The sequence below is a fragment of the Poeciliopsis prolifica genome, unplaced genomic scaffold, assembly GCF_027474105.1.
Source record: "Poeciliopsis prolifica strain line A6 unplaced genomic scaffold, Auburn_PproV2 SCAFFOLD034, whole genome shotgun sequence".
Classification (NCBI taxonomy): Eukaryota; Metazoa; Chordata; class Actinopteri; order Cyprinodontiformes; family Poeciliidae; genus Poeciliopsis; species Poeciliopsis prolifica.
The window spans coordinates 2,744,459-2,770,190 of NW_026562409.1; the positions used below are offsets into that span (position 1 = coordinate 2,744,459).

The 25,732-nt window shown below is 39.3% G+C and overlaps 3 protein-coding genes across 5 annotated transcripts; 1 reads left to right on the forward strand and 2 right to left on the reverse strand.

The window, feature by feature from the left end:
• Positions 1 to 432: 432 nt before the first annotated feature.
• Positions 433 to 4,536, reverse strand: LOC129373700 (uncharacterized). Of its 2 annotated transcripts, XM_055051746.1 has the most exons (4): positions 4,308 to 4,536; positions 3,505 to 4,242; positions 2,904 to 3,067; positions 433 to 2,443 (listed from the first exon to the last, which is right to left on the reverse strand). In XM_055051746.1, the coding sequence occupies exons 2-4, from the start codon at positions 4,219 to 4,221 to the stop codon at positions 1,483 to 1,485; spliced, it is 1,842 nt and encodes a 613-aa protein (XP_054907721.1). In that variant the 5' UTR covers positions 4,222 to 4,242; positions 4,308 to 4,536; the 3' UTR covers positions 433 to 1,482. The 2 variants fall into 2 exon arrangements, with proteins under 2 accessions (XP_054907721.1, XP_054907722.1); XM_055051747.1 differs by having other exon boundaries at positions 3,505 to 4,536.
• A 2,235-nt stretch (positions 4,537 to 6,771) lies between these two features.
• Positions 6,772 to 20,146, reverse strand: LOC129374010 (serine/threonine-protein kinase WNK4-like). Of its 2 annotated transcripts, none has more exons than XM_055052191.1 (24): positions 20,044 to 20,146; positions 19,068 to 19,518; positions 16,536 to 16,696; positions 15,945 to 16,165; positions 15,711 to 15,868; positions 15,548 to 15,636; positions 15,044 to 15,263; positions 14,723 to 14,962; positions 13,945 to 14,113; positions 13,701 to 13,855; positions 13,461 to 13,534; positions 13,248 to 13,383; positions 12,559 to 12,675; positions 12,327 to 12,482; positions 11,943 to 11,997; positions 11,696 to 11,806; positions 10,744 to 11,309; positions 10,156 to 10,201; positions 9,957 to 10,075; positions 9,370 to 9,418; positions 8,528 to 8,858; positions 8,146 to 8,351; positions 7,977 to 8,071; positions 6,772 to 7,291 (listed from the first exon to the last, which is right to left on the reverse strand). In XM_055052191.1, exons 2-24 carry the CDS (start codon positions 19,446 to 19,448, stop codon positions 7,289 to 7,291), a joined length of 3,858 nt encoding a protein of 1,285 aa, XP_054908166.1. In that variant the 5' UTR covers positions 19,449 to 19,518; positions 20,044 to 20,146; the 3' UTR covers positions 6,772 to 7,288. The 2 variants fall into 2 exon arrangements, with proteins under 2 accessions (XP_054908166.1, XP_054908167.1); XM_055052192.1 differs by lacking the exons at positions 19,068 to 19,518; positions 20,044 to 20,146 and adding exons at positions 16,828 to 16,885; positions 17,502 to 18,063.
• Positions 20,147 to 21,391: 1,245 nt separating this feature from the next.
• Positions 21,392 to 25,248, forward strand: LOC129373985 (leucine-rich repeat-containing protein 3B-like). Its single transcript, XM_055052166.1, has 6 exons — positions 21,392 to 21,433; positions 21,923 to 22,166; positions 22,815 to 22,940; positions 23,225 to 23,389; positions 23,797 to 23,875; positions 23,953 to 25,248. The coding sequence occupies exons 2-6, from the start codon at positions 21,939 to 21,941 to the stop codon at positions 24,171 to 24,173; spliced, it is 819 nt and encodes a 272-aa protein (XP_054908141.1). The 5' UTR covers positions 21,392 to 21,433; positions 21,923 to 21,938; the 3' UTR covers positions 24,174 to 25,248.
• The last annotated feature ends 484 nt before the right edge of the window (positions 25,249 to 25,732 follow it).

Below are 25,732 nucleotides of genomic sequence, written 5' to 3' on the forward strand. Positions count from 1 at the left end.
TTTAACCTAAATTTCCACATTCCTGTCACCTGTACAAATTTCTACTCAGTAGCAGAAACTCTGTATAACTGAACAGCTTTGCCTCTAATATAAGAACCAGATTCTGTTAGTTCAGAATAAATTACTGCTAATATTTCATAATAATACAGTTAATTCCTTAGAGCAAATCTGCAGTTTGTCCTACCTGTTGCAGGTGAAATTGATCCAGTCATCTACCAGGTGAAGGACCAGCTGTCTTATTTATAAATCATATTACATCATGGGCGACACGCCTCAATGAGAGACAAACACCAGAGTGAAAATGAAACTTCAGAGCCAAAATTCCCAGCCAACATTTACCTTTATTTCACCAGGAAATCCCACTGAGATTAAAAATCTTTTTTGCAAGATAAGACTGGCTGCAGCACACAGAGAGGTTATAAAGGCCTTAAAGTTTATTGACCATAATAAACACCTGAATCCGACCAAAACTGATCAGAAACCTGCAGCAGGTTCTGCTCTGTGAACCAGGCATGCAGTAAAATCTGTAGAAATTCATCAAACAGAAATAAATGATGTATTAACATCTGATTGTGTTTAGTTTATCTGTTGTTTTTCTGTCTCTGTACTCTTCATGTCACACTGAGTCAGAATGGAGTTTTATTTACAGAAACCAGATTAGAATCACCAGACATGCCCACAGGTGAAATGAAAACACACCTGTTGTTTTCATTTCAACAGGTTCCTGAGCAAATTCCTGGTTGGCTCAGGAATTTATGCCAATCAGATGGTTCTTCCTGTAAATGAGTCGAGTTATAGGAACTCTTCAGCTCTTCACGTGTTTTACATGAATTTAAATCCTGTAGCTGCTTCACATGCTCCTGCGAAGCTCTACTTTAAATGTGAAAACCCTGAACTGATGCATGAATCAGAGTAAATATTCAGTATCTGTAAAATCTGAATATTTTGAAGGAAGTCTGAAAGGAAAATACCAAGAAATACTGAAGACGTCTGAGCTGCAGATTCAATTCAGTTAATTTTTACTTATGTAGCACCAATTTAAAACACGTCGTCTCAAGACATTTTACAAAATATCATTTCAATTCAATCACACATACATTCAAATTCATCCTAATTACCAAACAACACAGAAAGCTAAATTATTCAAGGAAAAGAAGAGACAAGAAACACATAAAATAAATCAGATCTTATCAGGTTTTAGAATTTTTACTTCTTATGCTTCCTATGTCTGACATTCTCACTGTGACTAAATAAACAAATTAAATTACATTATTTACTTTAAGAAATAATTAAACCACTGATCGTTTTCATTTGCTGTCTAAGACCACTAGATGGCAGTGCAGTAAAAGTGTCTAGAAACTGAACAGGAATTAGAAAAACTTAATTGTAATGACTATCAAAATAAAACTCGTTGATCTGAAGACAGAGTCCAAAACATCTAGTTCATATTTTATATTTCCTCAGTACCCGTTTTGTCTCAGTTCAACCGAACATGGCTTTGAAAGCATTGGCCAGACGCTCATGTACTTGGTTTTCTGCACTGCTTTCTGTTCTTCTGAAGAACTTTATCACTGAAGATATTATAGATTGGAACTTGGAGGCCAACATCTTCTCAGTTGAGGTCATTGCTGTGAAGTCGATGGTGCAGGCATACTGCTGCTTCAGAGCTTCTTCATCCAGTTTCATTTTTCTAGATAGTTTCCCCAGACAGACGGTGAGGTGGAGCGTGGCCTGAAACCTGGAGAACATGAGCACCAGCGACAGAGCCAAGGTCACCACAGGGAGAGGGATGACTCCTTGTTCAGGGAGGATTAATGGAATGAGGATATGGTTTCTTCCAGGGTTGCCATGTCTGCTTTCTAGCCTCTCAAATTTCTTCCAGACGCCATCTTCAGGTGTTTTTAAAGGAGACACGATGATGTTGGGAATCTTTTGATTTCCAGCTGTCTTCATGGAGTTCCACCCATCGGGGAGACGTTTGGGCAGATGCCCGTTATCTGGAACCTTGCAGCCACGATCAGGTGAGCAGTAAAACTGCCTGTGGACCGGTTGAATCTTCCCTGTGGCGATGCCGTACGCTGCAGTAGCTTCAAGGTAGCAGTTCCAGGGCGAATACAGGACAACGTCGGAAACGGTGGGCAGAGGCAGCAGGCAGCTGGCTGGCATCATGGAGTCAGTGATCGCACCATGAGCCACAAAGGTGATGTCGACTTCGTTGCTGTGGTTCTTCTCCTCTTCCTCATCAATGTTTTCCTTCAGGAACTGGAACATGTCCACCAACATGGAGAATTTCTTAGACTTTGCGTTTTCCCTGAGCCACTTCCTAACTGATTCATCTTTGCAGGTATCCTGTGCAAACTTCAGCAGAGTTTGACTGTCGTCACTGGTCTTGTTTTTGGTTTCAATGCAGCGTTTGACCTCGGCTAACCTCCGGAAGATCGATCTGGAAGAGAAAACGCCAATCAGAGGACAGTTCTCATAAAGGTATTTCTTGTCCTGTTGGATCTGATCAAAACGTTTCACACAACGGATCATTACATGTTGACATCGAGTCAAGAGAAAAGTGTGGGAATCAGGTCTAGTTAACAGAATAAGACTTTTAGGTAAATTTTTCTCCCGAGTTCCCTTTATTGACAATCTTAGGGATTCTCCAATTATCGGGATGAATCTAAAAATAATATTGATAGATTTTTCTGCTGTGTGTGCGCTAAGGGCTAGAGATAGGTTGAACTGGCCGTGTGTTGTTTTCCAAGTTGTATATAAATAAAATATGTAAAAATTTTGGAATTCAGGCAAAAACATAAAAAACAATGATTTATAAGTTGGTTTCCAGTAAAGTTCAGCATTTTTTCTGTTTCCATTATTTCAGTATATTAGTGAGACGTTTCATCATTCAGACTTACTGGATGTTTTTAAGGTCTTTTTCCATCTGGTCAGATGCTTTCCGAATGTCCACAGCGTTCTTCCTCAGACTCTGACTGGCTTCTGTCTTACAGTTATTCACATCGATACAGTTGATCACCAGCTCAGGAACTGAAAAAGCCAATCCTACCACTCCGGCTCCGACCTGGGAAAAACAAAAACAAGCAAAGGAAATTTTAACAAGAGTTGATTTCTGTTTCCTGCCATCTGGAATCAGAGTCAGCTTTACTGGCCAAAATTTGGGCATCAGTCAATACCTGAAAAATATCTTTTTTAGCGTAATATTCATTGGTATCATAGTAGTATGACTGCATATTAAAGCCATTGTAGATAGAAAAAAAAGTTACATTTGGCCCCAAAAAATCTTTTCCTAGAAAAATCTTGAAACTCTTCCAAAAGTTCAGTTTAGACATTAATTTTTTTTCTCTTTAAATTTCTGAGATTAATCTCAAAATGTATGCTTTATCTAGGTTTGTCAAGAAAATTTCAGAATTTACTTCTTCTTTTCTATCTTCAATGGCCTTATGCCATCACACCACTTCTGCGTGTTTCATATATTTATGAGCCGTCTGAGATACTCACCCGTCCGACTGCTTTGCCTGCAGCTTTTGCTCCCATGGACGCTGCCAGCTCTGGAAGGCCATTCGACACCAAACTCTTCCCAGACTTTCTAGCTGCGATCATTGCAAACTTGGCAGCTAAAGAAATCCCAAGAAGAGCGAAATCTGCCTCCTTTTCACTGATCAGTGTTTTGGAGAAACCAGACAGCATGCTCTGCAGGCTGATCCTGGCGTTCAGCATCAGCCCCTCTCGTTTGGCCATCGCCCTCACAATCCTTTCTACAACATAATCTTCTGGAGAAAGTTTCTCAAAGGACGAAGCCTCTTTTTCTCTCCGCTCTCCTTCCTCCTTCAGCGTTCCCATCAGTTTCTCAATCCCCTTTTCGAGATTCTCAATCTTCTCGCCGATCTGTTTGGCTTCCTTCATGTTTAGGCTCGCCACAGTGATGTCCACAACGTCTGAGGTCAGGTTAGTGGTCAGACCGAGGCCAGAGGCCACGGCTCCAGCCGTGAACAGGAACGGGATCGCAGCTCCTCCAGTGACGAGGGCCGATATGCCAGAAACCGTCATGGCCGCCGCTCCTCCTACAGACACTGAGCTGCCTACAACTTTACTGATGTTGCAACCTTTCTTGGTTTCCTCCAGCTCAGTGGCCAGTTTGTCAAACTTCTCTGCACCTTCTTTCTGCAGCTTCACCCACTCGAAGATTTTATCTATGAGCATGTCGGCTACGTCCATGGTGGGATCCCAGTGATTTTCCTGAAAAAAGGTTAAAGTTTACGTACTAGTTACATTAAAGCAACATCTGACCTCTGAACTCTCACCTTTTCCAAGAAAAATTAGAAGCAGAGTCTCTTGAAGGAGCTGAAGTTTCTGGAAGTTTGTTCAGACCAAACTATCTGCACAAATAACTACAATGTTGCATTGAGGACATTGTAGGAAGAAGAGAAGAAGAAGTACATTTCTGCCAAAACAAAACCTCGACAATTTTGGGATTATTTCAAAATTTTCTAGAAAAAAGTGGAAATGATCCACTTTTGAAACTCAGACATTTCCAGGTTTCCTCCAGAACATTTCTGAGATTAATCTCAAAATGTCTATTTTTTTATACATTTTGTTTTACTTTCAGAAAATTTCTCAGATTAATAAAAAAAATTATCATTTTTATCATGCAAATTTTTGACATTTTGAGCTCAGAAATTTCCTTTTAAAAAGAAAAGAAAGATTTTTTTTTTTAATTTCTGAGTTTTAGTTCACTCCTTTATTTTCTATCTGGCCCTAATACATTGTTATAAATAAAAGGTGTAAATGCATGTAAAATTAATATTCCAGTCTCACCTGTTCTGTTGAAATGTAAAAAGACTCTCCTAAAAGCTCAGCTTGGGTTTTTATTGTAAGAAAGTTTATTGCCTGTTCTTCTGATTGGCTGATTTAAAGACAGTCATTCAGAAAGTGAAAGTGTTTGTCTAATCCTGCTGACCCGATCAGACACAGTTTTGAGCTGACCTCAAACGACCTCTAGCTGTTTAAAGTCAGATCAGAGCCAGGAGTCAATCATAGTTCATGCAGAAAACTGAAAACTACAAATAAACATCTTGATTTGTGACCTCAGGTAGATTTTTGTCCTGATCTTCAGCTACCCTGGAAAACTTTTGCATCAAAGACAAAGTTGAGGAAGAAATGGTTTAGTCTGAAATCTTTAATCCTTAATAAATAACAAACAACATTTGTTCCCCTGACATCCTCAGGTGGTACCACACAAGATTTTATCACATTTATGTGGATTTCACTTAAAATGATAAAAAAAAAAACATCCAACGCAAAGGGAGATGTCCCTTGCAAAAGAGAAAGTAAACTCAACGAAAGCAGCAATTAAACTTCCTGTCTTAACAGCTGTAAAGTATTTGTGGTTTTCTCCGAAGCAGCAGATTTATTATCAGGCTGGTGATGCAATAGCTGGACTGGTTCCATTTAGAAAACTTATTTTTTCTGTTCATAACATCCAACTCTAAGTTTAACTGGTCAATTCTCTACAGAGACCCTCATCTGTCAGGCAGTTTCTTGGCTTTCTGGTGCAGTAAATATGAGAAGCTGTTTGTGAATCACTTTCACAAATTAAATGACAAAGCTCGTCTTAAAACCCATCTATTTTACTTGGCTTTCAACTCCAGTGAGATCTAGTTTTACATTGTACGTTTGTTTGTTTTAAACTGTAAGAGTTTTTACTTGTTTTTATTTTTTGTACAGCACTTTGTATCAGCTGTGGTTGTCTTAAAGTGCTTTATAAATAAAGGTGGTATGGTTTGGTAAATAGACACCTAAAAGAAAAAAATTACTTGTTTATCCTGTCACATAAGAAAACAGGGGCTTATTTTCCTGTTAATGTCATTCATGCATTTATAAATGTTGCCATTTTAAATCAAAAATTTAATTAACAAGCTAAACATTTAGTTTACAAATGAAGTAAAGTTTAGTTAGCAGGCTAAATATTTAGCTTGCTCACTACTAAATGTTTAACCCTGAGATAAATATTTCATTTCTAAGCTAAATATTTATCTTAATTTACTGACAGAATAGCAAGTTATATATTGAGTCATCCAAGTTAATATTGAGCTTTTTTAACTAAATATTTACCTAATATGTGGAAAAATATTTAGTTTGCAAGGTAAACGGTTAGCTTGCTAACTAACTAGCAAGCTAACTGTGTTGCTAAGTGTGAAAGTTATGAATGAAAATGAAATAACATGGTGAAAATGTGACTGAAAAATGAACCTCCATGTTTTTCTTATGGCAGTATAAACAGCCCAACCCAAGTATTTGCACTGGTTCTGAGCCAAATGTAGGTGAACATGATATGATTGATTAACAGAAGTTACGTCAACGAAGTGATATCAGAAGCAATCTGGTGTCACACCCATAGCAGCAGATAATCTCTGCAACAAGGCCGCTGGTTCAACGGTTAAAGATCCTCCAATATAACCTGCAGCTTAAGGTCTGTTACTTTGTTCAATTCAAAACCTTCTGACAAACTGAACCTTATTTAAACATTAAGATATTTTTGCAAAAATCTGAAGTATCTTCAGAGAGTCGTTGTGGATGATGATGTTATGGGCAGGAAGGATCTCCAGTAGCAGTCAGTCTTGCAGTAAATCAAGAGAAGCCTCTGACTGAAGATTGTTGCTGAACAATTACCTTATGCTAACAAAGAAACTGAACGAGAAGAGAGAAGAGTCAAGTGGTTATTAAACTTTAGTTTATCACATCAATCTGCAGGTAATATTTTACAAAAAAATATGAGGTTCGTCAGGATTATTTTATTAAACCTTTTTAATGTTTCAAACTTTAAAAACAGAAGCAAAAACAATGTCCAGGTTTTATGTTCAGCTTCAGCAGCAATCCATTAAATAAGACACAGATGAGCTGCTGCTGTAACTTCAACCTGATGAGAAACAGAACCAGCAGCAATAAAATATTAACATTTATAAACAAGATTTTGAGCAAAAATATGTCAACATGGTGAAGCTTAGCAATAAAAATAAGGATAAATAAATAAAACCGGTTTAAAGCTGCCTTCATGACTGGAGTCTCTGTCACACCCAGTTAGCTTCCAGATTTTCCAAGTCTCTTAAATCATCTGAAACATGAATCCAGATTTTCTTTAACTTTAATATCTTCATGATGCTGAGCGTATCAGTCCGGTTTGGACCCTGAAGCATCAGATCTGAAACCATCTGCATGAAGCTCCGTTTCCTCCTGAGGAGCTAAAACGTGTCTGCAGCTCTGATGGTCTTCAGCAGCTCCTCTCTCACTGTAAGACAGAGGTCAGGGGTCAGGTATCAATCCTAAATCAGAAGGTGTTCATGTTCTCCATCAACAATAACATTATAGCCAAACAAACTTGGAATCATGTCAGAAAGATCACCTGAAGGGCTTTAACTAGGACCTGGAGGATCAGCTGCAGTTATGTCAGAGTTTATTTTTAAACTGTTTAAATGTGTTAAAAAAAAACAAAAAACTTTTTGGCATAGTTTTGTCCTCAAATTTGACACATAAGCTGACCAGCAAATTTGACACATAAGCTGGTCAGAGACTGCTCGTCTCTGATTGGTCAGAGACGAGCAGTTCTTCCTGAAACTTGTACATTTTGTCCCAGCAGGTTTTCAGCAGATTTTATAATCTCAAACTTAAGACTTTTTAAGACCACTATGAATAAAATTTAAGACCTGCAAGGCAAAGAAGTGAGTCAGTGATGAAGGTGAACGTCATCCAGCCAATTTGCAAAATGATAAAAGCTAAAAAATTTGCTAACTAGCAAGAGTTTATAAACTAGTTAGCTGTAGCTGAGACGCCTCGAGTCGCAGGACAGAACACAGATGCCTGCACACAACTCAAACGTTTGCTTTACAGAAAAGTCCTGCAAGAAAAATAAACTACATGGAAAATAACTGTTACTTGCAGCCCTGAATTCTGCATTCCTTCGGTTCTCTGCTCACCATGCAGCTGTGTCCTGGAGCGAATGTCACACCTTTCAGAGCTCTGTCCTGAGATCCGCTGCTGCTGCCACTCACCGAGTTCTTCCTCATGATGCCTGAACATTAAGCAGACTCGTTTCAGAGAGCCTGAAAAGTTCCTCTGTCTGCACAGTGCAGTGAGCTCATCTACCTGAAGGGGGTGGTATGTCCCGACTCTGAAGGCTGTTTCTGCGAGGCAGGGTGTAGTTTGCTGGTTTGGAGAGACGTCGGTGGCGGTGTTTCAACATGGCCGCCGGAGGGATAATGCTGGGGGGCGGGGCTTTACCTTTCTGTCGATAGAGCTCCTCAATTTCTCGCTTCTGACTCACCTGCAGGCTCTGCACCTGCTCCAGGTGTCTGTAAGGAGGAGAGAGGAGAGAAGATAGTGCACAGTAAACAGGCATGCATTGTGACATTTGGTGACACCTGCTGGCCAAACCCTAAACATTGCTCTTTACATGGCAGGAAGGTGTGATGGATTTGTTTTTCTAACTATTTGTGCAGCAAAAGATGATCCCTAATCACCCAATCACCTTTGACGAAGCTCCATTAGCTCCTCCCACATCTCCTCGCCCTCTGATTCATCAGAGCTGTAGGTGGCAGAATGGCCTGACCCCTCCCACAGACTGACACTCAGCCTGCGGCTCCCCGCCGTCTTCTGCTCCTGACCAGACAGACTGTCATAGTTGACAGGAGGGGAGATGGTGACTGTGGGGTTGCTGCTCTCTGATTGGCTCGTCTCTGAACTGCTTTTTGTGTGCTCTGGTTGATCTTTATTGGATGGAGTCACGGACTGGGTGGTGGAGGGACCTCCTGAAGAGGGTGACACCTGGAAGCGTCCAACTGTGAAACCTGGTTCCTTTACTGTCAAAGAAGAAAAGAGGAGAAGACACCTTTGATTGACTAAGAGATAATTTCATTTTCATCAGGTTCAGCCCAAAGACAGAGCAGAAATAGTGACAAAACAATGAAGTCGTGATTCCAACATAGAAAGGAGTAGTGAAAGAACAGAGGAAGAGAGTGGCTCCTGGGTGTTCTCCTTTGGAGGTTTTGGGGAACATCCTCCAAGGAGGAGATCCAGGGGGAAAACCAGAACTCAGTAAAGGAACAATGCATCCCGTCTGGTCTGAGAATGACTTGGGAGACTCCTGAATGAGCTCGGAGAGGCATGTCTGGTTTCCATAGTGGACATGTTACCTCCTCAACCCAGTTGAACAAGTGGAGGTCAACAGCGATAGCAATGGAAAGGAAAACTCTGGGAGATTTAAAAATGCATGATAATAGGAAACTTTTTTCTGTTGCTGGTTCTTTCTTTTGTGAACGAAAAAATCTTGAGAATTGTCTTTGTTTTACAAATCAGAAAAGTATATTTTACCTTTTAGGGTCGGAGACATTCTTCCTGATGGAGAAACAGGAGGGGATACCTAAAATAAAGTAAAAAATGTCTAGTTTAATCAACATGGTACATAAGTGAAGAGGACCAACACAACTCGGCAGTAAGGACATTTGGTCTAAACATTAGAACCAGTTAAAAATATGATTTAATTTAACTAATCACAGACAAAGATACAGTCATGAGAAACTTTAAGGCATTGAGTTACTGCCTTGTCATTGACCTGCTTGCTATTTTTGTTTGTTTATTGTGAAACAACACAAATTGTAGCTGATGAACTTATGGTTCACTGAGCACAGGAAGGATTTCCAGAGCTAAACTGATGTGACTTCTCTAACCAATGAGGCATGGAGAGACGGATGCAAGGTTTGTTATCTATAAACAGATATCTAAGCATTGATGACCTACCACTGTTTGGGTTTAGAGTTTGAAAATGATCACAGTCTCATTGGAAAGAGACAAGAAATACCTGGACTGATCAGGTATTGCTTGAGGTCAATGTGGGTGAGACGTGTAAATGCACTGATCATAAAACATAAAAAAACCCATTTAATGTTTATAAACCTCACCATTTTGCAAGGAGTTGATGGACGAGGAGATGATGTGGAGGAAGAGGTCGATGAGTCTGAGAGCTCTTCTCTGTGAGTGGGTCTACTGGTCAGACTTGGAGAAAAAGATGTACCTTCACCTGTGAACCAGTACGATCAATGTTCAGTGTCTAGGTCTGATCAGCTGTGACTGAAGTCATTAAATCCACCAGGTACTCACCATTAGGGGGTGAAGGTAAGTCAGCTGTACGGCCAGAACTGATGAGCTGTGATGAAGGAATGAGAGGTTAGCACAAAAACAAGATGCTTCAGTTTCACACAACAAAACCCAGTAACCCCAAAACTGATTATCACACCTGATAGACCATTAGACTCTGTTTCATTTCACTTTCACGCTGCACTGTCAAACAAACCAAACCCTATAAATAACCTGTAACTGCACCAGGAACCACCGAAGGAAATGACACTGTGACATGAGTGGCACTTCCTTCTTGACAAACTGGAAACAACAAACAAGTACTGGCAAATTTTGCATTTGTAGGATTTCTCTTTTGTCACTGGCTATTTCTCCCCCTGGCGTTAGACTCTCGTGCTTGTTTCACCCAGAATGCCCTAAGCTACAGTTTGTTTTCTGCTTTTGGACTGGTCTTCGGTCCACTTGGCCGCACCAGAGTTCACTTCACCCAAACCGAGACCTAGTTTTGTAGATAGATTCTAGTTTGCTTTTTTCATCTGCATCAGCAGACCACCACACCAGACTTGTTTAAAGCAGATTAAACAAGGTGGTGTGAATTAATCTCAGTCTTACCTGAGGTGTTTCTGAGATCCTGTTGTTTCTGGGATCCTGCTCACTGTCCCTAAATGAGCCAATCCGAGGTCTTGGTGGGGAGTATGTTTGTTGCAAGGAGAAGGAATTGGAAAATGAACCTTGGTTTTGATGTTGGAGACCAGAACCCAAAGACGGAGACCCAGAGGAAGAGAGGGGAGGTTGAGGGTTTGAGAATGGGGGAGATAAAGGTGGAGTGTGGGGATATAAGCCCTGATTGGGGGCCCCAGATTGGGGTAACAAGGACTGAGCCACACTCATTGCCACAGAGATGACGTTAGCCAAGGAAAAGTAAGGTTGGTCTGGGGAGGGCCATTGGGGAGGATTGGGTGCTGATGGAGAAGTAGTGGGGGTGAAAAGGGAAGGGTTGCTTTGCACCCGGGGCAGTTGGGAGAGGGGGTACATGTTTGGGAAGGAGGCAGTGTAAGTGGAATAGGGGTGATTCTGGAGTTGGTATTGAGCAGCTTGTGGGCGATGCGGTTGGGAAGTAGTGTTGGAGTCTGGGTGGGGGTAGTGGAGGGAGAACTGGGGGTGCTGATAGGAGGAAGCTGGAAAGAGGAACATAAATGACATTTAGTTTTAAAAAAGGTAAACATCTAGGTAATTCACGTTACCAGATTAAACAAGGTGGTGTTGTGCATGATCTCTATACCGGTCTACATTTAGGAAATATGCAATAGGAAGACATTTAGGTTGGATGCCAACCAAAGTGTTTCAACACTACCACCAAAATTAAAAAGATTATAGCCATATTAGTCTGTAAATATGTTCTATCCAGAACTCTTTAAGCACCTTTTACTATCAAATTATCAAGCAGTTAATCAAAGAAATAGTCAACAGATGAACCCTATACTGCATTGATGTTAAAATTGCAACAAATAGTCAAGCATATAAGTAGATATCTATCACAAGATGATGATGTGATGGATCGTACCAGATGGAGTCTGAAAAGACTGTGACCTCAGCGGTCTGACGAGGGGTGTGGCCTCGGTGTCGATGAGGAAATCCACAGCTTTCAAAGGTGAGGGGTCACTGTTATCAATATCTGACAGGAAGAGACAACAATCAGCCAGAGAAACGAATCAATGAATGAGTCAGAACTAACGAAGAAACATCAGCTCAAAGTAGATCTCAGTTTCAAACCATCAGACTGACTTCACAGTCCAAATGTTGATACTTACCAGGTAAAGAGGACGAAGACAAAGTCCTGGACAGACCCTTTGTTGCCTCATTTAACTGTGTAGAGAACCAATCAGAGTATAATTCAATAAAATTACTGAAACCACGAAGTTTGACTGAGATGATTTTATATCATAACACTGTAATGATTCATGAAAAACTGTATCAGTTTAAACAATTAAAGGATTCAACTGTTTATGCACTGTTCAACCAGAGGGGGCACAACTGAGTCAGTTTTAGGCATAATATTGCAAAACTTAACACAAAAATTACACAGAAACATAAAGACAGAATCCTAAATGACCTATTTGATAAAAGCAAAAAAGAAGTTGATTTTGGTAGTTAGTTATCAGAAGAAACACTTTTATGGGAGAAATGAGACGCACCTGTGATTCAGGCAATGCAGATGCAGTCAAGTTGGGCAACCTGCTGGCGTCTGCTGGATGCTGCTGATGCATCATTAACTCTGCCCTCTTTATCATTTCATACATGCGTAGAATAAACCCATCTCTCTCTGATGGCAGGATGAAGTCTCTGAGCAGCTGAAAGTACAGAGTTGGTTATTGATGGAAGACAAGCTGGAGGAGAAAGCTCAATGCTGATTGGTTGTCTCCTAACCATCACAGAGGCGATGTCCTCTGGATTGTCTCCATCCAGGTCAAACTTGAAGGTCACCATCTTGTTGTTGTGAGTCTGCAGCTGACACTCCACCACTCGGTCCACCTTGTCGGACACCTAAATGCACCAAACACACACACACCAGCTGTGTTTGCATCAACCATAAAACTGCATAAATGGAAACACAAACATTTTTTGAAACTCATGGTTTTTGTGATGTGGATTTTGACCAAATCTAAATTAGTTTCTTTCATAAAACTGCAACGGAATTTTTTTTTCCATTACGAGTCATGTGACCATCAGTGGGATGTTACTACTGGCGGAAATGCCAAAGAAGACAACAACAAGAAGTAGAGGTAGATGATTATTTGTTGTTGTTTTTTTAGACTTTTGTTTTTCGCGCAAATTTCTTAAAACACTTGAAAAACGACAAAGTGTTTTAAGAAATTTGCACTAAAAACTATACCAAAAATGGTTTGGATACCAAAAATTTTCTGTTTTTGCAGTGTTGTAACTGTTTATTGGCATGTTTTTAATTAACTTATCACGTGTAATTTCAATTTTATTTCTCAATTAATGGAAACACAGCAATTGTGAAATTGTGTTTTTTGACATCAGCGGGATATCGAGAAGGATTTATTGCCGTTTGTAATAGAAGCTCAGCTTTCGCCTGGAATGGCTCGACTCACCCCGACGATCCTCAGCCGGGCTCTGACTCTACGCCTGAACTGCTTCGTTGCTTCTCTTCTCGCTGCTTCCTGCTTGCTCCGATCTGACTGGCCGTCGTTGCCGTCACTCAGGCCGGATGTAATGTCAGAGGAGTAGCTGTGAGGAGAAAACACAGATTCTAAAGTAAAACATGTTGAAACGAAGGAGGCTGATTGTTTTCTCCTGTGTGTTACCTGTCGACAGGTGAGGAGAAGCCGCAGCGTGAATCAGTGGGATGTTTTTCTGAACTTTGAGAAACAGCAATGCTCTGCAGAACACAGTTTCAATTAGAGCTGAGACTAACAATTACATTAGTTATCAATTAATTAATGAAATATATATTTTTTTGTTTTCTAATATTTGTAGCTGGACTGAAGCAAATGAAGTAAATTTTATGTTTTTCTCAAAAAAAAACCCAGATAGGTCCTGCTGACCTTTGGGAAGCGCAACACCGGGAAGGGCGGAGCTTTGGAAGCCGTCCGACTCAAAGGAGGCGGAGTCCCTGGATTGGGGGCGGAGCTTAACGAAATAGGAGGAGCCTCTGGAGCCGCAGGAGGGGTGTTGAAGAAGATTCCTGTTTCACAGTCAGCTGCCATAAGAAGAAGCAGTTATTAACTTGAACAGCAGCTGTAATAACTATTCAATCAGACGTTAAAACACGTAATTAAATAAACCGACAGGCAGCTGAGGAGTGAGACGCGTGTTTGGTTGCCCTGTCTTGGTCCTCGTCTCCATCTTCTTCCGTTTTGCTGGACAAGATGCTGATCCCAGAATCTGCCTGGCTGCTGCTCGCCAACGGCATCCGTGCTGGGCTGGATGCCGTGGGCGGGGCTTGCATGTCATCATTCTGTGAGTTTATTGAACGAGAGTAAAGGCTGCATTTCACTCTGTGGAGCTTCACGCAAACTTTCATTTTCAGGTGCACGTTCTCGTTGTTAAGATCCAACTGATTTACAGGCGAAACAACTGAAGAGGTTGCGAGTTGGCGCCCTCTTGTGGATGTAATTAATTCTTAATGTCTTATGAAAGACAAAAAATTTAATTAGGGAGGGAATATTAGGACTTTCAGGGAACATTTTACTTTGTAACATGGTACTCATAAATTTTTTTTTTTTTTTTACATATGCCGATAGGTTGAAGTGCAGATATGCTTTGCACAGAAAAGTAGCTAATTACATATTAAACAATAAATTGCTAATCAACAGTTGGACTACTTTGTCAAGGTAAGTGTAACTGAATTTGAGGGAAATAAAGGAATTTGTTTTGAGAAATGTAGGAAATCGAAACCATCTGTGGACAGAGTGGGTGGAGTCTGCGTGGCTCACTGAATACGCAAAGTACTACTACTACTTCAAAACAATATATGATAATGAATAAATTCAATAAATTAAGAAAATAAAAGATTTTGATTGGCAAATAAAGTCTTAAAACATTTAATTTGTTGCTTCAGACTCACCTGATTGGCCACATTTCCAGAAGCAGACGCGTTCAAAACGGATGCAGGCTTCTGATTGGACAGTTTGGACTGATCGGGGACTGGCTCAGTCGCCTTGTTGACAGCCGCTTTAAGGTTGTTCAGAGCTTCCTCCAGCAGGCGGCGCTTTTTGTCGCGCCCCTGCTTTATGGCAGTCACTCGGTTTCTGATCGCCTTGGCGATCACCTTGTAGTCAGACTTACACACAAATCCCAGGATCACCTGAGAGAGAAAGATGACAGGTGAGTCCAGCCGGCAGGTGATTATTGTTTGGTGATGTCGCCAGCGTGGCGATGACGCTACCATCTCCTGGGCGACCTCTTCAGGGACGTCTTTGTACAGCTCAAAAAGGAACTCAATGGCATTGTTGTCTTTGTATTTGCCCAGAAGCTTCTTCTTGTCTTCCACCCTGAGCCAGAGCTTCAGCGCCGCCTTTGCACCATCGTCTTCCTCAGCAAGCTCCACACAGTAACCCGTCTTTTCCTGGAAGAACCGGTGCGCCAGCAGATCCTCAACCGTAAACCTGTAAGAAATCAGCTGTCAGTAGGTCGTTCGCTGTCCCACATTGACAAGAGACACAAAATACAACTATATCTGAATAATTGCTATTATTCAGATATAGTTGTATTTTAAAGCTTCTAGCGTAAAATTAGGAAGCTCTACAACAAAGATCCAAGAAGAATACAGCTCTATCTTTTTAAAGGTGTATTCACACCTGCCCTCTTTAATTTGCTTTAATCAAACTCTAGTTTGTGTATCTGGTTCGTTTGGGGAGGTGTGAATGTTTACTGAGTTTTTCCCACTAACCTCTCACTGCTGCTGGTTTGGATGCAGCCCTCGATGATCTCTTTCAGCTCCTGGTTTTGTACTTTATAAAAATTATCCGGTTTGATTCCCTGGAGGACAGACGGTGGATCAAACACGGAAACACAACAGGAAGTGTGCAGGTGAGAGGTGGGCGTGGCCTTACGTTGGTGACTTTGCGGTAGATCTGGGCTGCGTTCTGACACTCCGAGTACGGATACTCTGAAGTTGCCATCTCCAGCATGCACATACCGAAGGCGTAAATGTCCACGGCCTCGTCATACTTCTCCTCATACATCTCTGGAGCCATAAACTCAGGCGTTCCTGAACGCACCACGAGTCACAGCGTGAGACACTCAAACAGAACCTTCCCCCCACTTCCTGAGCAGATGCTTCTTACCGATGACGCTCTTGGCGAACGAGGCCTTCTTGAGCGTCGCAAGGCCCAAGTCCCCAATCTTGACCGAGGCGGTGGGGCCGTTGATGAAGACGTTGTCGCATTTCAGGTCTCGGTGGAGAATCGGTGGCGAGCGGGAGTGCAGGAAGTGGAGACCTTTCAGGATTTGCAGGCTCCATCTCTGCAGCAGCTTCAGCTTCATGGGGCGGAACCGGCGCACGTACCTGGATGGTTTCAAAGGAAAACAGGACGAGGAGGGTCATGTTCAGGATACGCTCAGGTGGGTTGCTTCACACTGGACTCCTGTGAGATTTTCCAGATATTGTCCACAGCTGCAACATTTCAACTGTTATGTCTTCATCTTTCCAAACTCCTTCCTGACTTTCCAAGTCAGATTGGTATATGGGAAAATGTATTGTCATTTATGAGATAAATAATCTGGTAAACTATCAATATTAAGGAATTATTAACTTATCTTGCTGAAAAGTTACTTGTAAGTTAGTTTTGTCTTATTTTATCAAAATACTTGGTAAGATTTGATGCTTTTGATTTTGTTTTTGAGGGTTAAAGGTTTTTGTGGGCTGTGTTGCTCACGTTTTGAGCGTCCCAGACGTCATGAGCTCCGTCACCAGGATGATGCACTTCGCGGATTTCCAGGAGTCGTAGAACCTCACGATGTTGGGATGCTGCAGGCCTTTGAGCATCTTCACCTCCTCGCTGAAGCGCTGGCGCTCGGATCGGCTCAGACGGTGAGTCTGCGGAGCGTGAACACATGAACGACGTCAGCCGTTCACCTTGGGAGAGAGAAAGCGCCGCCCTGGAGGACGCTGAGCCCTCACAGAGCTGCTGCTGATGAACTGCTGACATGGCAACACAAACGCCTCACTTTGCTGCCAAACTCGGTTTTCTGTTTGTTTATTGATGATCCGCCGCTTCCTGTGTCTCTAAGTTCATGACCAGATCACCGCAAACAGACCCGGGAAAATTAAAAAAGGTGAAAATTAAATCATTTTAAAGCATAAATTTAATTTAATACATTTTATATGTATGAAATTAATAAAATTAATACAAACATTTGAATTTAAATAAAATTGAATGACATTTAACTGAATACTTTAATAGCAATTAAATTATATAAATATATCTGAAGATAGATTTCAAATGAAAGCAAATTTAACAAAACTATTTAAGAAATAAAATTATATAAATAAATACAAGCATTTTAATTGTCAAATTAGATAAAAAACAGTTTTAAAAATTTATTAAAAATTAAATATATAATGTAAAAATGTAATAAATGTAATAAATTTATTTAGTCAAACTTTGAAAATAATTTAAATTATCAAAATAATTATATATTTTTATTTATTTAAACAAATATATATTTGTATTTAATTAAATATATATGTTGAAAAATAAAATGTAATAAATCTCTTAATTACTAATTAAATTATAACAATACATGAAAACATTTGTTTTTAATTAAAATAAAATATAACATGGTATATATTAGATTTACTGAATAGAGCAAAAAAGTCTATAAAATGTAAAATTTAAAACCTGTATTTGTTGTCTTGTTCTTCTTGCTTTGTTTTTAGATTTTTGTGAGTTTTTTATTTCTCTCAAATTTTTGCTGCATGCTTATTAAAACAACCTGTGGATTTAAAGAGGAAAACGTCCTTCAGTGGGAGAAAAATCATTTTAAAAACACAGAAAATAGCAACATGTCAGGCGTGTTTCTGCACCAAACAAACAGCCTGGATGGCAACGTGTGTGTGTGTGTGTGTGTGTGTGTGTGTGTGTGTGTGTGTGTGTGTGTGTGTGTGTGTGTGTGTGTGTGTGTTATCACCAGCATCCAGCCGCCGTGCGCTCGCTCAGATACTGTGTATGTTTCAACAAACTGCTGACTCATGTTTCATCACGCAACACATAGCGCGTGTGTCTGCAGCCTGCATGAGGAGCGGTGCTGAAGGGGAGCAAACCGATCCAGAAACATATTTCTGGACTTTTCTGGATGTTTTAAACGACGTGAAGGGAAAAACTCTGGAATCCAGCTAATCAAAAAATTAGAATATCACATAAAAGTCATTTTAGGAAGTGAAGATAATGTAGAATCACCACACAGAGAGATGCATCTAAACCTTTGTTTCTTGATTTTTGATGATCAAAGCTCATACATAATGAAAAAATGTTAGAATTGGAAAACTGGAAAAGACGTCGCTTTCTAATCAGCTGTTTAACTCAAAACTGCTGCAAAGGCTTCCCAGGCCTTAAAACAATTTCACAAGGAAGAGGAGGCACAACAAGTTATTGCTTAACAAATTGGATGTTCACAAAGTTCTGTATGCAAGCACATTAGCAGAAAATTGAGTGGAAATATGATTTCACTATTTTTGCTTCCATTTAGGCTGTGCCATCTTCTGAATGCCATCTTCAGATTACAGATTATTAATGTAATCTGTTGGCCAGATTTCATTAATAACAGAAGTGGAAGCTCAGTTAATCGGTTCAACTCATTTTAATGTAACAAACCATTAACTGACAATTAATAGTAAGTTGGTTAATGGGTTGCGTCTCTGTGTGGTTCTGATCCATCAATCCTCGTTGACGTAGTTCTGATAAATTACATTCACTCGCATCAGACAACCAGCGAATATTATGGCTCCTGAAGACAGAAAAACAAAGCCAAGTAAATTTCTTCCAAAAATCCAGAAATTTTCAAATTAGTCTCAGAAGATTTTAAGAGGGAAAAAGTTTGAAGAAAACTTGGAATTTAAAAAGTTGAACAACCAGACCAAATATTTTGAAACTCAAAAACTCAAAGGCTTTTGACTTTTGAAGCTCAAATCTCCAAGTTTTTACAGAAAATTTCTGAAGTTGATCTCAAAATTTTGTCTTGCAGAGTTTCACGTTGTTGAACTAAGAAATTTCCTTTTTTTTTTTGAAAAAAAAATAGCTTAATTTTTTTTTAATCTGGCAAGTTTTCAACTTTTTACACTCAAAAATGTCTGATTTCTGATACAAATTTCTGATTTTTTTTTTTGACAGAATTTTCTCTTCTTTCCCCCTTTGGGCCCATCGGTCGCCATGGAAACGGAGTCCCTGACCCCGTGACCCGGTGGTTACCTGCAGCTCGCACCAGGCCACCTCCACCGTCTTCTCCGTGTCCAGGCCTTTGTAAACCGTCTTGAACGATCCTCGTCCGATCTCGATGTTGAATTTCAGGAATCGCGCATCGGGAGACGAACCCACGGCTTCCGTCTCCTCCTCCTCGCGCGCATCCTGCTTCTGCCGTTGCCACGGCAACTCCTCCCTGGTGGAGTCGGACAGCGTGACGCCGGACTCCTCGGCCGAGTCCCAGCCGATGCTGAGCCCCGCGGCGGATTTATCGCCGGCGTCTGATTGGCTGGTCGGGTTGGCCGGAGGGCTCCAGCCTTCCTCCTCCTCCTCTTCATCTTCGTCTTCCTCGGTTCTCTTCATCGCGTCCATGTCAGGTGTCGACGTCATCGCGGCCCACCTGGGATCTGATTTCCGGCGCGATTGTGACGTCACAAAAGCTGGGCGGAGCTTCAAGAACCTAAACAGAGGGAAAGCCATGCTAATTTTTCACAACTAAAACATAATGTGTTGTTTAATTTTTCCTGTAAACATTTTAAAAGTTTTATTATGTCAAATAAATTGTTATATTTAAATGTTAATATTAATATTTAAATTTATATTATTTTCACTTTTCAAAGTGAAGACAAAGAAAATCAAATATCCAGTTATAGATCTGATTTAATCCCAGATTAAGGACAGATTAAAAACAAGAAAAAGAAGATTTTACATTTCGCTAAAAAAAACTCACTAAGTTGCTATTTTTGAGATTCAAAAGCCAAAAATGTTTGACTTTAGAAATGTTTCACTCACTTATTTGTGAAAGATTAAATATAATTTAACTTGAACAGTTTTTGTCCTTCTTTATGTCCAAACATTAAACTCTGAGTTTGTTCCTCCAACTGGATCATATCCTGATTATTTCTATTCTTTTGCATTTCTGAGTAAAGTTTTCTGGCTATTCTGAGTTTGGTGTAAATAATGTAAATATTTGTGTTGCACTCACTGTGTTTGTCTGCTGTGATCGGCTTCACACCGGAACCGGTAAATCCACCTGGCGGACCTTTAAAGTTCTGGCTGAGGTTCGGTTCTGAGCTGAGACCAGGTCCTTCTCCTCCTGTGATGTCATCGCCTGACATCCGCACACGCTATCTGCTCGGAACAGACCGCACGAGCGACAAGGAAGCCCCGCCCACCGGACACCTGGCTGAAAAAAAAAACGGGTCACGTGACTCATCAGGAACGGATCGATCATCCATGTGCTGTCTTTTTTTAAAGTTTTTATTTTGGTCAGAAGCCTTTTTCTGTTTTTTTTGTTTTTTTTGTGTGTGTGTCTGAATTTTAGTGAAAGTTATTATTTTCTTTTTCCTGTAAAAATTCCGTATTTACAACACAGAAACTAAAATTTTACTTTCTTAGAAATAAGGAAATAAACAAATACTTATATTTAAATAAGTATTTAAGTAACAAGTAACAAATACTTAAAGATAACAAATACATATCTTTAAGTATTTATTTTGATATTTATTTTACATTTTTATTTTTGTCACAAGTTTGTTTTTGTATTTTTGTGTCATGTGAATTGCAATATTATTTTTATTTTCCTATAAAAGTATTAAATACCCACAAATTTAACTTTGTCAACACATTCCTGTTACTGTGTGGGATTTTAAGAGTCTTTTACCTGATATACTAATAAAGGGTGTTGTGATTTTTATTTATTTATTTTTCTTATTTTGTTTTATACATTTTCTTTCTTTACTTTTCCAGTTATTTTTCAGCTGCTTCTTATTCTAATGCAGAATATAATATTATTTTGAATTAATTTTATTATTAATGTTGAGCTTTACGGATTTGCCCCACCCTAAATATAAAAATCTGTAACTCACAGATTTAAATATGTTCTTTAATCACTGCAACTTCTGCTCCTAACTGCCAAAACATGTAAAGGAAAAATAAACAATGACGTCTTCTGCAAAGCTAAAAAAAAATTTTAATAAGGTAAAAAAAAATTCCGCAATATAAAAATATAAAAAAAGAACATAACTTATATTGTTTCTGTATTTCTTGTTTCATCTGTTATTCTGGTTTGGGCTGTACTGTTGCCCTCTGTCCACCAGAGGGCAACATCACCTTAAGTCCGCAGCTTCCGTCATTTAATTTAAGTTTTGATATTTTATGTAAATCATTTTCTATGGTAAGTGGTGCATTTTATCATGTTTGAAGAAACCCGTATATGAATCTATCTATTTATTTATTTATCTATTTATTTATTTATTCATTTATGTATTTATTTATTTATTTATTTATTCATTTATTTATTTATTTATTCATTCATTTGTGTCAAATCTCCCTCTGTTGCTGCAGAGCTCAGCTCCATCCTCCGATGTAAGGCTGTGAGTATGAACAGTCTCTCTTTTGTTTATTTATTGTTTACTATTTAAAATGTTTATTGTTCAAAATGCCTTAAGACATTAGCGAATGTGTTTGTTTTAACTAAAAACTTAATGAATGATATCCAATCTTTAATGTAGTTCATAATTTGTTTTTTCCTTGACAATTTTCAAAATAAGCATAATAATAAACAACTTGATATGATGAAAGAAACCCAGTTTAAAGTGGTTTGTGTATAAAATCAGGCAATAACCTGAAAAATTGTGTTTTTAATGAAGAAATCTACTGTCTGTTCATATTTTCTTTTCCTCCTTGAAGCAGTAAACCTTTGATCTTTAATCCCAACAGGAGGATTAAGCAGATTTTCTCCTCATTAATCCGTTTCTTATCTCCATCTTTCCACCTTTATCCCTTTGTCCCGTCGTTCTTTCTCCTCTTCTTCTCTGTTTAATTTCCTGTCTTGTTGCTGTGACGTCATACACAACAAGCAGATGTAATTGGTGATCAATGATAATCGTTTCTGTGGCTCTGGGAAGTCAAAGAATCGCGTCATTTTACGTCATGTCCCGCTCTCTGACGCTCCTCATCCTCCTCCTGGCGATCCATTCATCATCCCTCCAGGGGGTGGCGCTGTGGCGCCGAGGAAACCGAGTGACTTCCATCAACGCCTGCCATCAGAAGGAAGCGCCGGACGGAGGACTGATGGTTCGCTGCAGCGGACTCCGACTGACCCAGGTCCGTCTGCTGGTTCCAGTGTAACCAGTAGATTCTGTGGTTGAGTTTCTGAGATGTCAAATTGATCAAACTGATCTTTTATCGCGATTTTTTCTGGTACTATTATGGCATATCACTATTGTGAGATATATATATATATATATATATATATATATATATATATATATATATATATATATATATATATATATATATATATATATATATATATATATATATATATATATATATATATATATATATATATATATCTCACCCACCGGCGGGTGGTTCTTATCCTCTGAGCTCATTTCCAATCAAACTGTCTGTTTTGACTTTCAATTTACTATTAATAACAGAAATTTGTCAAAGCAATAATAAATCAAAATTCTTATTATGATAAGAATTTTTTTAAATAACTGATAAACAATATGATGAGTGGGATTTTCAAGTAATCAGGCTTTGCATAATTTGATTTAATCATATTTTTTTAATTTAATTATGTTTATTGTGGCACAAACAGTGGAGAAAATAGTAAAACATAAAATCACTCTGGCAGTTTTGATTCTTTATTTACCACCAAAAGATGAAAATCATAATTCTTATTATGATAATGGATTTTTCACAATAAACGATACGATAAATGCTGGTGTGTGTTTGTCTCTCCAGGTTCCTGCCGGCCTGTCCAACCACACAACCCGCCTGTTTCTGAATAGCAACCTGCTCAGCTCTCTGCCGGCGTTCTGCTTCTCGGACCTGTTCCTGCTGGATGAACTGGACCTCTCCCACAACCAGGTCTGGGCAAAATTAGCTTTTTCTCCCCAATCAAAAACACAAAACTAATATGATTGTCAATTCTTTCTCTTTTACCCACACAACAATAAATTAGTCAAATAACATTGTGATGAAACCTGCATTATTATAACATTAGCCTTAATTTTTACAGTTTTTTAACTTCTTTGGCCCATTTTTGGTCTATAAAATATTTATAAATTCTGAATTTTCTTTTAAAGACTTTGTTGTGTTTAGCCAAGTATAAATGTATAAGTGTGTCACCCACTTCCTGTTTTCTGTGGCAGCTCTCCTCTCTTGAACCCGGGTGTTTCTCCGGCCTGGCATCGTCTCTCCGGTTCCTGGACCTCTCCTCCAACCTGCTCACCACGTTGGACCCGGCAGTTCTGGGTGGACTGCAGGTCCAAGCCAACCTGAGCCAGAACCCGTGGCACTGTGACTGCAGCATGCAGGTGGGCCTCAGGGCGGTGTTGGTACCAGACACACTGCAAAAACACAAAACCGTTCCAAGTATTTCTGGTCCAGTTTTTTAGTTCACTTGAAATAAAACTAAACTAACTTGCAAATAACTTTTCAGCAAGAATATTTTTTTAAATACTTTTTCTATTGGCAGATTAATTCACTTATAACTTGGGTAAAATAGCTTGTTAAAAGTGAAATAATCTGCCAATGGAATAAATAGTTTTAAAAAAGTAAGAAATTATTGACTGAAAATATGTTCTTATATTTGCTGAAAAGTTACTGGTAAGTTGTTTCTGTCTTATTTGAAGTGTACTGAGATATTTACCAAAACACTTGGTAAGATTTAGTGTTTCTGCGGTGAGGGACAGGTTACAGGTGACTTCCTGTCTCTGCCCAGGTGTCCATATCTCAGCTGGACATGGACCAGTCCTCTCTGGAGAAAGTCATCTGTCAGACTTCGGACCTTCCAAACCTCGGTACGTTGAGTCCGCCTGGCTCCTCATGTTCAAAACCTCAGAACCTGCTTCTGGTTGTAACTGTGTGTGTGTTTCAGGAGCTACTGGGCTTCCACTGGTCTTACTGGTGCAGGACTGGGATCTGTGTGAGTCTGTGAGGAGAACCACCGACTTCCTGACGTTGATCACTATGCTCCTCTGGTTCATCATGCTCCTTTCCTACCTGATCCACTACATCCGTCATAACAAGGTGGTGGCCCGACGACACATGGACTACCTGAAGTTCCTGGAGAGCCGAGACCCATTCAGACCCCGGTGACCCCGATGACCCCGGATGACCCCAAGAACGCTTAGCAAACCACCTCAAAGGCTGCTAAAGCTGCAGTTTGCAACTTTTATAAAAAATATTTGTTAAAACTTCCACAATTTCTTGACTGTCTGAAGAAATGAACCGCTCCCGTCCAAAAACAACCAATCAGAGCGAGGAGGAGGGTCTTAGCGCTGTCAATCATCCTCATGTTCTTACAGAGAAGAAAAAGCTTACTGCTACAGGAAAACCATTTATTCGTTGTCATCTGTGGCCATGCTAACTAGCTTTAGCATTCATGCTAACAAGAGCAAAGGGGAAGAGTTGAGAGGTGATTGACATCACTAAGACCCGCCTCCTGGCTCTGATTGGTTGTTTCTTGTTAACATTGGGCGAAGCCAGAAGAGCTCTAATTATTTAACTGTCATATACAGCCACAACTTAAAGACAATTTCAAAAAATATGTAAAGAATGATTTATAAAAGTTATACATTACAGCTTAAAGCCTGATTCAAAATGATTGTTTCTGATCCAAAAGCTACGTTCACACAGCAGGCACGTGCAAGCTATATCCAAATTTTTCACGACTGTCTGAACGGCTTAATTCTGATCTTTTCATGGAAAAAACTATCAGACATCAGGTGAACAAAAAAATATAAGGATTTTAGGAAAAAATAAAATAAAATTGAAAATTAGCATTAAGACTCACTGTGGGAATTTAGCTAAGTCCAATCAAGCCATGACTCCCGCAGAACCTTTCAGAATCATAAAACTATGGGTCAAAGTCTTACCAGTAGTTAATCCCTAGAAATTCTGTTTATTGGACGTTTTTAAAGAACTCCCACAGAACCAGATGGAGTTTTCCAAGGAGGTTAATGATGATGACAACAAACCTACAACTCTGAAAGTTTTTCCTTGCATACATCATCCTTTCAGAGCTCAGACTGTGAACTGTATATGTGCTTTTTCCATGGTGTTTCCTCCCAGCTCAGTGTTCACAGCCTCCTGACTCAGTCTGCATCTGTTCCCCTAATCGATGTGCTAAAAATCTCAAATAAATCCTGTGACGTCAGTTCAGGTTGGGTTCTTTGTGTCTGTGAGTCAGATTTCTGTTTCCGACCTGAACGTCTATGTTCAAATGATTTGAAAGGATGCATCGGTTTATTCCATCCAAAATGAGAGTATTTGTGTTGTACAAATGACTAAAACCGGTAAATACAAGTGAAATGGATCAGTTCAGTTACAGAAACCAGACCATATAATGCAGAAAGCAGTTTTTCCTACTGAAGAACTTTTTTGACAGAATTTAATTTATTTAGTATTAATTTTGAAATCTTAAAAAATATATTGAAAATGTGGTTATTATTATTAATAATATGTTATTTAGAATAATGATGTCTAAAAATAGAGAACGTTTAAAAATGATTTGATGTATAATAAATAGTTATTAATCTTATTGTATTCCTCATATAGAGACCTGACATAAAAGGTGAGATTTACCAATAATAAATCTCTAGTAATAACCAGATAATTAATCATTCTTCTTTTTCTAATAAAATTGGGTTTGTTTC

Excerpts from the sequence above, each read along its gene's own strand:
- LOC129374010 (XM_055052191.1), bottom strand. The coding sequence starts at position 19,448 with ATGACGTCGACACCTGACATGGACGCGATGAAGAGAACCGAGGAAGAC. Across the intron at positions 15,637-15,710 it reads TCTACCGCAAAGTCACCAAC|GGAATCAAACCGGATAATTT; the intron begins GTAAGGCCACGC and ends TCTGTCCTCCAG. Across the intron at positions 11,807-11,942 it reads GTCTTCGTCCTCTTTACCTG|ATATTGATAACAGTGACCCC; the intron begins GTAAGTATCAAC and ends TCTTCCTGTCAG.
- LOC129373700 (XM_055051746.1), bottom strand. The coding sequence starts at position 4,221 with ATGGACGTAGCCGACATGCTCATAGATAAAATCTTCGAGTGGGTGAAG. Across the intron at positions 3,068-3,504 it reads CAGGCAAAGCAGTCGGACGG|GTCGGAGCCGGAGTGGTAGG; the intron begins GTGAGTATCTCA and ends TGTTTTTCCCAG. Across the intron at positions 2,444-2,903 it reads AAAGACCTTAAAAACATCCA|ATCGATCTTCCGGAGGTTAG; the intron begins GTAAGTCTGAAT and ends TTTCTCTTCCAG.
- LOC129373985 (XM_055052166.1), top strand. The coding sequence starts at position 21,939 with ATGATAATCGTTTCTGTGGCTCTGGGAAGTCAAAGAATCGCGTCATTT. Across the intron at positions 22,941-23,224 it reads TGGACCTCTCCCACAACCAG|CTCTCCTCTCTTGAACCCGG; the intron begins GTCTGGGCAAAA and ends TTTCTGTGGCAG. Across the intron at positions 23,390-23,796 it reads ACTGTGACTGCAGCATGCAG|GTGTCCATATCTCAGCTGGA; the intron begins GTGGGCCTCAGG and ends GTCTCTGCCCAG.